Raw genomic sequence first — 12,090 nt, 5'->3', positions numbered from 1 at the left:
TTTAAAAGATTAATTATTTCACATCGAAAAAAAAAAATCTGTGCTTTATAACCTGGGAAAAGCAAGACGTTTATACACCAAACTTCCTGAAAAGCTGTGTGCTGTGAACTCTTGAGAGCTTGCACTGTTTAAGAGTCCCGCAGAACTACAGATCTGAGTAGCTTGACGTTTCACTGTTACACATTTACAGAAATTCGCTATAAATGCAGTGTTTTTTAAACACCTAATATTAATTTGTTTGTATTACCAGTAAAAGCAAAATTTTTGGGCCATCCCCTTCCTACCCTAAAAATTTCAGGCTAAAACTCCAAACTTCCTCAGCGCTAAGCCTCTTTAAATAATAATAATAATAATAATAATAATAATAATAATAATAAACAAACAAATAAAAAATGATCTCAAAAACTGAACTTCTGACTGGAACGAATTCAGTCACGTCAAGAGACGTTTACCTAAAAGACCATCCATGCAAAATGCCGTGCCAGTCCATTTAACGGGGTCGAAATTTCTGTTTTATTATTTCTGTTTTGTATTATAAAAGCTTTGGCAATACCTGAGCGCTCTCGTCATGCCAATAAAGCATTTTTTAATTTGAATTTGAATTTGAATTGAATTATTAAAGTGCAAAAATTGGTGTTTAACAATAAAGTGCCTACTAATCCCTGTGGTGGCACCGCCCCACTGTAATTAACAGTTCAATTTATACTGTAATACCCGACACTCAGTTGCATTTAATCTGCCAGTAGAAGCGCAGCAAATCAAAGTTTTCATTTTTATAAATGCAGTAGAAACGTAAAGCACAGATATGTGCACATAAATCAGCTAAAACAACAACAACTGATGAAAACCAATACTGTAAATGTGCCTCCATATTGACTCTGATTCAGCCTAACGAACGTCAACAAATAGAGAGTACAATTATTTGTATCTAATAAGGTACCTTACTGGTCGTGATTTTTTCGCGCTCGTGGTTGTGTGAATTTGTGAGTTCTTCAACGTCGCATTGCCTTTACATTAGTGCCTTCTCTGCATTTAGTACCGTAGTTACTTTAATCAAGGAGGTTGAAGCTACCATTACCTATTATTACCATGTATTGTTTATTTTATTAAAACTCCAGTGAGACATTGTTATTAGGTAGCTTGAATTATTTTTTTAAAAATTTTTTTTAAACTGGGTCACGAGAAAAAAAAGTTTGAAAAACACTGGTCTATTTCCAGGGTGATTCAGAATTCGCACAACATTGTTTTGCATTGATTTCAGTTCTACTTGATTGGTGACATTAATATTGAACAGCCCTCTGGTGGCCATATGGTGCGTCACAGAGTGGCAGTCAGAGACATGTTTGTTTTGAATATCATCCTCCTCGTACCCTCCAGTTTTTGAAATGCTCTGACAATGTTGTGCGAATTATGAATCACCCTGTGTAAGGTGCATGACAATAACTTGTTATTAGAACAACAGAACCCTGAACCAATTAGAATGATTGCAGACTCCATAAAGAGTGAGGGAAATGTGGCAATTAAATACAAAGACAATACAAAGACAATACAATGACATTTTCTTAAGAAAATATAGAGATTGTATCGGGAATTATTTCCTATCACCAGAGTTCATTGCAAGCATTTACTACCTGAATTTAAAGACTCCACTTTACAAAACACTGTAAATAACTTATAACCTTATGTTTAAATCCCTTCAATTCCAGTCAAGGGATATCCTGCCGTGGAACACTTAAAACACTAAAATGAAACCGCGAGTTATTAAAAAAGACAAATAATGTTCACCATGTTTATTTAAGACAACACACACAATATAATTTTGTCTGAACACCGATTAGTGAATTGTCTAATGGAACCTCATAGAACCCACATAGAATTCTGATAAATACTGTATCTGGATTAAGCTTTTGTTTTTCTGCTAATAATAAAGACGTTATAGAACATAATTATCTTTTATTACTGATCATATTCCTACTTCATTTTTTTTAATTCAATTAGTAAAGCTACCCAGATCTCATCTTCTATTATTTAGCACAACCTTCTGCAAAAATATAAATTATAATACCCTGATAATAGTAGATAAATGTGTTTTCTAAACATGCATTGGTGCAACTTACCTGTGAATGACAATGGTATTGTTCTGCTTTTTTTGTTTTTAAATTTAGTAGTCGCCAATTAGTTTTTTGTTATTTTTCTCCCCAATTTAGTAGTGTCCAATTATTGTTTTAGCTCAGCTCACCGCTACCACCCCTGCACTGACTCTGGAAGGGCGAAGACAAACACACGCTGTTCTCCAAAGCGTGTGCCGTTAGCCGCCCACTTTTTTACAAAATACAGACTCACCATGCAACCACCCAGAACTACAGTGTCGGAGGACAACGCAGCCCTGGGCAGCTTACAGGCAAGCCTGCAGGCGCTCGGCCAGACTACAGGGGTCGCTGGTGCGCGGTGACCTAACCTTCCCTCCCACCGGGCGGCGCTCGGCCAATTGTGCGCCGCCCCCTGGGAGCTCCCGTCCTCGGTCGGCAAAGGAATAGCCTGGACTCAAACCGGCGACGTCCAGACTATAGGGCGCGTCCTGCATTCTACACGAATGCTTTTACTGGATGCACCACTCGAGATCTCTTGTTCTGCTTTTAAATAGTGTATTTTAAACTGTTACTTTGGATTAAATCATATTTTAATTGTATATTTGACATGTGATTAAATTATGGATTTATGCATTTTTGGACACAAGCACCAAGTCCCAATAACCAACGCTAAATTACAGCTAAATAGATTTTATCAGGGAAGTCTAAAATGTAGGCCTAATTCTATAACAACAAAGAGATGCTTTTCATTTCTTATTAGCAAGTTCTTGTGTAGTAAAAACAGAATAAAGCATGAATCATTGTTCTTCGGCCTGTATTTGCCACAATATATTGACATTGTAAACAAAACCTTTTCATAAAAAAAACAGTGTTTTTGAAAAGCATTTTGTAGCTCATTAGTACTAACACAATTCAAGTGAATTGCTGCTGTTTATCCCTTTCAGGTGACACCAGCTAGCTCATTGCTGTGTTACAGGTAACAGGGCTTCATCTGCATTACATGTTGCACAGGAAAGATCTGCTTTACCAGCTGCTTTCACACATCCTGATTAGCACTGGTCTTGGACTGCCTTACCTACAGTAACACTGGATAGTGCAGATTGTGATGCCAGCTGTACGTGTTACAATGAACATATGCACCTGGTTTATCAGACCCTGTTCAGCACTAATCTTGGACTATTTTACCTAGGTAGTCTGTGCTAATCAAGTTCTGTGAAAGCATTTAATATTGATATTCCATATTGATAATCTATTAATTAAAAAAAGGTATTGTAGGAATTGTTCTAAGGTAAGTTTGGTTATGTTACACAATTGAGAGTGTACAGCCATGCTGGCCTTTCTGTGTTGATGATCTAATCCAGACCCTACAGAGAATCCAGGATACAAAGTACAGACTTGTTTTGGATACCACACTGCTCCAGAGTATGGGAAGAATCAGGGAAGCTTCTTCTGGGCACCTCCATGGTCTCTACGATCCCGTTTGTGTAGGTAGTGTTGTACCTGGCCTCAGCAGCAGCAAGCACTGTTTGAAAAGTGTCCGACGGGCGGAAAGCTTTTTGAAATCTTTCACCGGAGGGAGATCTCACTGCCAGAAGCAGGCTTGGCTGTTCGTCTGAAGGAGTCTGAAGGCTAGAGATGTGTGGCAGTCCAGGGTTCCTCTTTTCTGTCTGGGAGTAACACTTCTTGCTGCCCTGTTTCTTTTCTTCATTTGTGTCTCGCCCTGAGGTTGGCTGGTCTTTGTGAAAAGGTCTTGTCTTTTTTAGCAGCAGAGCAGAAGACATGCTTAGTTCATGAGTCTGCTTTTCCAGGCGCTCAACGGCTGTATCTCCAGAACCCCTTTTCTCGATCGAGGGGAGAACACGGTATCTGTTTAGGGAAGAGGACGGTCTCGCTGGAAACTGCTGAACAAGCTCTGTGTTTCCATGTTGGGTCTTCACGCTTGGTGGTCTTTGGGAAGATTGTGGTCTAAAAGGACTGTCTCCCAGTTCACTTGAAGAAGATGATGGTGGTCTTGGTGTAACTGGGACATTATGATAGGAAACTGCGTCCACACTTTTGGAGTACTTCAGGTTTGGTCTGCTGCGAGCTTTGGCAGATTTAGGCCTTGTAACATGCATTCTGTGTTTGTCTGGCTCCTTGTCGGTAGATATGTTGGTATTAAAAGACAAAATACCTCTTTCCATAGGTGGCGCGGTAGCCATCTCATATAGCTAAATGAGAAACAAAGATTGCATTGAGAATAAAGCAGTTTCTCTAATGAGTGTCATGCATATCCTTTAAAACTGGATGACCAATTCCAAACGTGGAAATCCCCAATATCTCTTTCATATGCCTTGCCTGGATCTAGTCAGCTGCTATCACATTAAGAGGTGAAACTTGTTACACAATTTACAACTTTCATGATTTTCAATGAAAAACATTATGTGAGTGAATTATTATATGCACTTAAAATGAAGAAAAAAATAATTATTCACCCTACTGTATCTACATATTAATATCCAATAATAAATATATAGGGCTCTTAATTGTATTTATTTTTAGATTGGAACTTTTTGTACTTTGTGCACTACCGATGTTGTTTTTTTTTTTGGTTTTTTTTGTCAGTTTGTCGATAAGTATAGTTATGGAAAACTACAAGCGGTGTGTAATTCAATATGTTAACGTAATATTATTCAGCAGGTTTCATTCGACTTTATGAAGTACAACGAGTTAATTATAGAGGCCAAAGATTAGGGGTCTACAAGTGTCAGTATCCATTAGGAAGGGATTCCTACAGTCTAGTAACCGTGAAAGTAAATCTGAGGGGAATCATTCAATCCTAATAACAGTCCCAGTGTTTTTAAGACTTTGGCGGCACCATATAAAATAATTCTAAATAAATGCAATCAATATGCCCTTAGAAACACATGACTATCATTTCACTTTCTATTAAAATGTGGTGTCTAACGTCATGAACACCACTCAAGACTAGTATTATAAACAGAAACGTTCAGTTACCTCTACATGTCTTTCCACATGTCTGGCTCTCGAAACAAGTTTTTGCCAAGGAGCTGTAGAAAATAAAAATTGTACGGCGCGTTGGTGGTTTGTTTTTCATCAAGTCTGGTAAACAACAGCGTTGCTGTCTTGACAACCTGTTCACGTTTGCGTCAGAGAGAATTCGGAAATGTGACTTCCTGGTTTTGAAACCAAAAAAGAGAATTGGTGGTAGTTTGAATTGGTGGCTGTTTGATCATATCCAAGGTACACGGTGTGCTTTCAAATGCCAATATCAAGTGCTACTTGATATGCAGAGTGCAGTAAAATGTTACTGTGATGTAGTAGCAGACCTATTTTAAAATAGAACGCATTCCGGACTGCTTAACGCAACTTTAAAAAAAAAAACAACCTCGGCGCAAAATTGAACTATAGGCCTTTAAAGAGAAATATTCTTTATAATGTAAATGTTTAACAAAACAGTATGTTAATGTGTAACCATGATACAGAATACCTTGAATTATTTATATATATATATATATATATATATATATATATATATATATATATATATATATATATATATATATATAAAAAGTATGCGAGTACCATACATCCCCCGCCACTGCTGTGAATTCCAAATTACAGCTCTCAGCATGATGCAGAGAAACGAAGACAATAGACATAGATAGTTTAATCAAAATGTGATACATGAAGACCTAGATGTCGCTGTGTTAGTACGATTGTAAAGTATATCACATTATGATCTAAAAATTTACTGTGGAATCCCCAGAAGCGAATACTCATTTATCATTTTGTAATTTATGCTCAATAGAGTAATGCACCGAGTTCCACCACCATTGGAGGAGCATTTTTCCAGATACCCGCAACAATGTAAAGAAATAAAAAAGGCCAACAAGATGCTCGGCTATATTGTGAAAAGTGTTGAATTTAAATCAAGGGAAGTAATGTTAAAACTTTACAATGCATTAGTAAGACCTCATCTGGAATATTGTGTTCAGTTCTGGTCACCTCGTTACAAAAAGGATATTGCTGCTCTAGAAAGAGTGCAAAGAGCAACCAGAATTATCCCAGGTTTAAAAGGCATGTCGTATGCAGAAAGTTAAAAGAATTGAATCTGTTCAGTCTTGAACAAAGAAGGCTATGCGGCGATCTGATTCAAGCATTCAAAATTCTAAAAGGTATTGACAATGTCGACCCAGGGGGCATTCAGAACAGAAAATAGGAGGCACTTTTTTACACAGAGAATTGTGAGGGTCTGGAACCAACTCCCCAGTAATGTTGTTGAAGCTGACACCCTGGGATCCTTCAAGAAGCTGCTTGATGAGATTCTGGGATCAATAAGCTACTAACAACCAAACGAGCAAGATGGGCCGAATGGCCTCCTCTCGTTTGTAAACGTTCTTATGTTCTTAAATGATGTCATCCTTTATATTACCTGATTATTATTATTATTATTATTATTATTATTATTATTATTTTACACTCTGCTTGTGACTAACAAAGCCAACTACAAATAGTTTACTGTTACCAAAATACAAATACTTTATAAGATGGATGTTTTTACATTGTTAAAATTGAAAAAAGAAAGCCTGTTTTTGAGAACTTTATTTTACAATTTAGTCAGTTACATGTCAAATATTAAAACATCAAATTACACCAAAATCTGAATCTGATACAACCCTAAAACAGAAAAATATATATATTCTAATTGATCAAATATACTAGATGTAAATAATCACATTGTAAACGAATCCATTGTAAAACATCATTGATAATGTGTATGTTCACAACAAGAGAAGAGTGTTAATAACATAGTGGCACACATTCAAGCATGTTTACTTAAGCACACAGGTGTCAAACAATAGGGTCTATTCAATTGATCTAAATACTGCAACCATTTAGATTCAATCTGCCTCTTTTTGACATCTTCATGCAAGGATGTAAAATGCCATGGAGGGTCAATTTATATATTTTTTTGCAAATGATTATATACACATATAGACTAATTTCAACACATTGAGACTGCATTGAAATAACTGGCTATACTGTACCAGTCCACTAGAGAACAGCTTGGTTAGTGATATTATGCTGACATACAGAAACTTTCTGTTATTTGCTGCAAAATGATACCCTTGAGATGACTGTAGCTAAATAATAGCACAGACCTGTTGAGCACTTCTATTTATTATATCGGTCTCAAGGGTTTCAGTAAATGTGTGTTTATTTTGAAACATGATATCTGCTTAAAGAAACCTCTGACAGGGTGGCACTTCCCAGGTCCTGCCCCTTCAGCAGCTTCTTTTCTATCATGAACCAATCAGCTGCTTCCCCTATTGACTGACATGCCTTCAGCCAGTAACAGGACCTAGAAGACACTGGTGACGTGAGCTAGGAAGTGCAAGTGTAACAGATTCCCTGCGAGTAAGGCATAGAAACAGAGCTTTCTTTAACCTAGTATAGTACCAGACATCATGGTTAGAAATGAAAATACATGTTTGCCATAACAGGTTGCTTTCAAAACTGCACATTTTAGAGCTATGTAGCAACTGGAAATGCAAAATAGGTAAGACTTGAATTTTGTTTGTAAGCTACAATTACTTTAAACATAAACACACAGATAGTAAAGGAATATAACACACAAATGACTTTCTATGTTATTTTATGACAGAAGTACACTTACTGGTGAATCACAGTTGACTGTGACATCATTAAATCTATTAGTCAATTATTATAAAACAATAACAATTTTTCTTTCATGCAGAAATATTACTCAACAAACAAGCCAAAAGGTGAACAAGATAAGCTTCTTAAACTGTATTTAATCCCACTGCCCTGCAATATTGGAATAAAGCAGTCAGACTCTGCATCTGTAAACAAAATCTTAATCTGCTCGATCAGTTCAGAGGTATATTACTTTGGAGGGTTTACTTGTTTAGGGAGTAGGTGTTTTTTAAGTAGCTGGACCAACAATAATATACATCAAGTGGTTTAAAACTTTTCTGAATTGATTTTAGTCTGGCAAACAACTATAACCAAAATGTAGTGGAAAGGACCACAAATATACTATCCAGTACTCTCTTAAATGCAGCTACTGTAAATGGACCCCCATTGTGGTCATGTGTAATTATCTAGCTATGAAAAACAAGTAAGCAACATGGTTTGAACTACCATTTAAACAGCAAAACAAAAACCCTTAATGGCTTAGTATTGTACCAAACATTTAATAAAAAATAATGAGGATTTTGCATTGATTTTTTTTTTTTTTAAGTTAATCATTAATAATATGTCTGCATTATTTTTTTTTGGTTATTTTATTTTTCATTCAGAGTGCATAATTATTTTCTCCCCAGTTTTGAAAGTCTAATAACGTTTGTTCACCGCAGCCATACGCCCAACGCTCAGGAGCTCCAGAGCAGAAGGACCAAGCCAGCCCTGCAGGTGTCTGGCCTGTAGGGTCCGCTGTAGTGCAATGAGGAGAAACAGTCCCTGCCAGCTTTACCTCCCTGACCTGCAGGAGCACCAGAGCCAATGCAATGGTCCTGATGGAACCCTCAGCATACTATATGTGAAAATCAATGTCAAATTTGAAATAAAGTAATACCAAATCACAAAACGGAAACTTAGTCTAGATATACTTAGCAGTGTAATTACAGACTGATTTCCTAGCTCTCTAATGTTAAGGTAATTCAAGCAGGTTGTGTTGTTTATACAGCTCCTCTGTAATCTCGTAGACTTTGGAGATAAAGGGCATCGCTTCTCCTAACATGGCAACCACTTGCTCTGTGGAGCCCACATTCATCGTTTGAAAGAAGGCGGCTCTCCCGGGCAGAGCACAGAACGCCATGGTTGCTGCTTTGCGGATGATCCAGGCGTGGTACTGGGCCAGGGAGTCGTTGTAGGCGTCGGTGCACATGACTGAAGTCTTGCTGTCCTCCGTGCTGGTCCTCAGCTTCTCCAGGAAGAGTTCCAGCCAGCGCAGGGCGCGGTGAAGACGCAGGAGCGTCCGGCACCCGGACTCGGGGTGCTCCGCTCTCCTCTGCAGGTCCACAAGGTTGTTGTCCAGCTCATACTTCACCATGGACTGAAGAGTCTCGTATTTGTCCCCATTCTCCCCGTTCCGGTGGGTCACCATGATCTGGATTTTGTTCACTGCGTCTTTGGAGATGAAGGAAAAGATTGAGCCGAGGCTGTTCATAAACCTAAATAAAAGAAGAAGAATTTAATGGCTTATTTCATAGACACCCTGATTCTTGACAAAATGGACAGTGCTGGAAATAGTCTACTATTCGATTTAATGAAGGAGGAACTTTAGTTTAGTTTAGTTTATATGATTTAGATAGCTCTGGGATAAATATTCAAACATATGTATTCTGTGTCAAAAATTATGTTCGTGGGGGTCCCAGAGTGGCTCATCCAGTTAAAGCGCTGCCACAGGGAGTGCAGGATGAGTCACACAGCTTGGACGGCACCAGTTCGTGTCCAGGCTGCGCAAAGAGGCCGAACTTTGCTGGGGACTCCGAAGGGGGCGTCACATTGGCTCTGACGCTCCCAGGGTGGAGGATGGGAAACCTGCAGGGACTCATTCTCCTCATCACACAAGAGCAAACCATAATGGCCAGACACCGAGCACATTCAGAGTGGATAAGAGGCAGGGCTGCTCTCTGTTCTCTGGGATCGGTAGCCCGCCCACGATTGCTCAGCGTAAAAGCAATTCTGGCTTTATAATTATAATTAGACTTGTGAGATCAGAGGACGTCACACGCCCTAAGAACGTCTGTGCAGTGTGGGGACTCGCTGCAGTGAGGAGAAAAAAATAACTGGACATTCCAAATTGGGGGAAAAAATTAAAAATAATAATTGGTCACTCTAAATTAAAAAAAAAAAAGTTGTATTCACAGTTGGCAAAGTTTAAAACCAAAAGGTTAAATCAAGATTTTAGCTTAAAAGATAGTGATTTTTTTTGTAATTGATTGCTAATTTGCTTATTATGGAAACAGATAGAAATTTGCCAGTCTTGTCTGCTTTGTATTATATTTTTTTGCCAAGCTGAGACATGTTTTTTTTTTTTTTTTTTTTTTAAATGTGTGTTTAACCAATAAAGTATCACATTTTTATATGCGAGTTAAAGGGTTTCCTTCCCTTTATTTTGGTATTCGTTCATATAACAGAATTTATAAATGACACAATTCTTTGAGAATATTGAACATGAAAAGCCCATGTTCAACCCAGCACTGATTTAGATATATTTCATAGATCGCTTACCAGTGGTATAATATGCAAGTAGCTTCATGGCGTTCTAGCCATTCCAGTCACTATATAGATCTCTCAAGAGTAGTACTGAAAAATCAAAAGCTACAATATTTGTATTTTTAAAGGACATCTGGATCCAGGCTGGGGATAGAAAGCTTTCGGTTTGGACGGCTTGATAAACAGGGTTCCCACTGATTTTAAAGGAGTTCTTATGTACTTGACACTATTCAGTGGACTGCAGGAAAGCAAGCTCTCTAGTTTTTAAGCCATGACTGAGACTCACTGCATTTCTAGAGTCTTGACTTATTAGCCTCCTGCAATTCCATGGGATCACCATTAAGCGTCGCTCTACCCACCATCAATCTCTGTCCACACATTGTACATTCAGATGACTAAGGAATTCTAACAGGCATTACTTTAAACTAGTATTGAACCAGGTATTGTTTTGTACAAGAATATAGGACATGCTTACTATGTGCTTCCTTCAAAACTGCACATATGCCATCTATATCCACCCCCCCCCCCCATTAACCCAATGTCTTGCTCTATGAGTGCCTGTTTATCAGATCCTATGTAGGCCCACTGTATAATATTTGTTCCAACTTTCCATCCATTTTTAATGTAAGCACCAGCTTTAAACAATGACAATTTTCAACATATTATTCTGGATTAGGAGCTGTTAGACTATAGTTTAAAGCTGGCCCTTGCAGGCATTTTAGGACCTTGTTCTTTAAACAACGTAAGTTGCAGTACCAAAATATACTAGTGTTAACAATGCATCATTTACAATGTAACATGCTGCAGTACCAATATATACCAGTGTTAACAATGCATCATTTACAATGCAACATGCTGCAGCACCAACATATACTAGTGTTAACAATGCATCATTTACATCATTTGTGTTGATGCCTCCTTCACATTTGAAGACGTATTCAAATCATAATGTGAGGTTTAATTACTCAAACTTAATTAAAAAAAAATAGTATACCGTTAAAAAAATTGAAGCTCCTATGTATCAAATCTGAAATTATGTAAGACTGTCCATGTATGTTTCTTCAGTCTGCCTTAATTCGCGTTCAGTAACAGGACTGACAGTAAGAACGAAGGCGACGTGTCTGCGCCCTGTCACACCCTTTCTTGACAACCCGGCTGAACAAGTACAGTACATTCATATGACTCATGTTTCTGATGTACATTGGATAAGTTAATCGACTTCTGACCGAGAACTTTAATACCAAACACATGTTACCCAGTCAAACGGAACTCCAGTTTGCTTTATGTTTGATACTTAAAGTTAAGAAAGAGCACGAAGTCTAAAATACTTAATAAGTCAGTAGGTGAGCAAAACATATCAAGCTACTGACAGCAGTGTCCTGCCCAAGAGAACTCAAAATACAGCCAGGATTACCCACCTGACAAGACCCCTCCATCCATTCACGTAGCTGTCAGTGAGTATTTCTTGGTTGTCGGTGAGACATGACTGAAAAGTGATCAGAACTTCTTTTAAACTAAATTTCTCTTCCGGCACAGAGTCTGCCATCTTCACCAAGGATAATAAACCTTTCTATTATCCTTCATCTTCACCCGGAAATACGAAACAGCCAAACAGAAACAAACCAAATAGTCAACCAATCGGAATCGAGCTCTGAGGCGCATCACTGTAGAATATCAACTTGTTACACCCGCCTATCCTGAAATGTGATTCGTTGATTTTCGAAACACTGGGCATGGTTTACTCAAGGGCAGG

The 12,090-nt window shown here is 38.0% G+C and overlaps 2 protein-coding genes across 2 annotated transcripts; both read right to left on the bottom strand.

Moving 5' to 3' along the window:
• LOC117963752 (UBX domain-containing protein 10-like) lies at window positions 1-5,180 on the bottom strand. Its single transcript, XM_034904830.2, has 2 exons — window positions 5,088-5,180; window positions 1-4,300 (listed from the first exon to the last, which is right to left on the bottom strand). Exon 2 carries the CDS (start codon window positions 4,289-4,291, stop codon window positions 3,455-3,457), a length of 837 nt encoding a protein of 278 aa, XP_034760721.1. The 5' UTR covers window positions 4,292-4,300; window positions 5,088-5,180; the 3' UTR covers window positions 1-3,454.
• A 1,503-nt stretch (window positions 5,181-6,683) lies between these two features.
• Window positions 6,684-11,973, bottom strand: LOC117963769 (ceramide-1-phosphate transfer protein-like). Its single transcript, XM_059002325.1, has 2 exons — window positions 11,756-11,973; window positions 6,684-9,289 (listed from the first exon to the last, which is right to left on the bottom strand). The coding sequence occupies exons 1-2, from the start codon at window positions 11,881-11,883 to the stop codon at window positions 8,767-8,769; spliced, it is 651 nt and encodes a 216-aa protein (XP_058858308.1). The 5' UTR covers window positions 11,884-11,973; the 3' UTR covers window positions 6,684-8,766.
• Window positions 11,974-12,090: the final 117 nt, after the last annotated feature.

The sequence above is a fragment of the Acipenser ruthenus genome, chromosome 27 (genome assembly GCF_902713425.1).
Source record: "Acipenser ruthenus chromosome 27, fAciRut3.2 maternal haplotype, whole genome shotgun sequence".
Lineage (NCBI taxonomy): Eukaryota > Metazoa > Chordata > Actinopteri > Acipenseriformes > Acipenseridae > Acipenser > Acipenser ruthenus.
The sequence above is the reverse complement of the archived record's forward strand: the minus strand, read 5'-3'. Positions and strand labels throughout refer to the sequence as shown.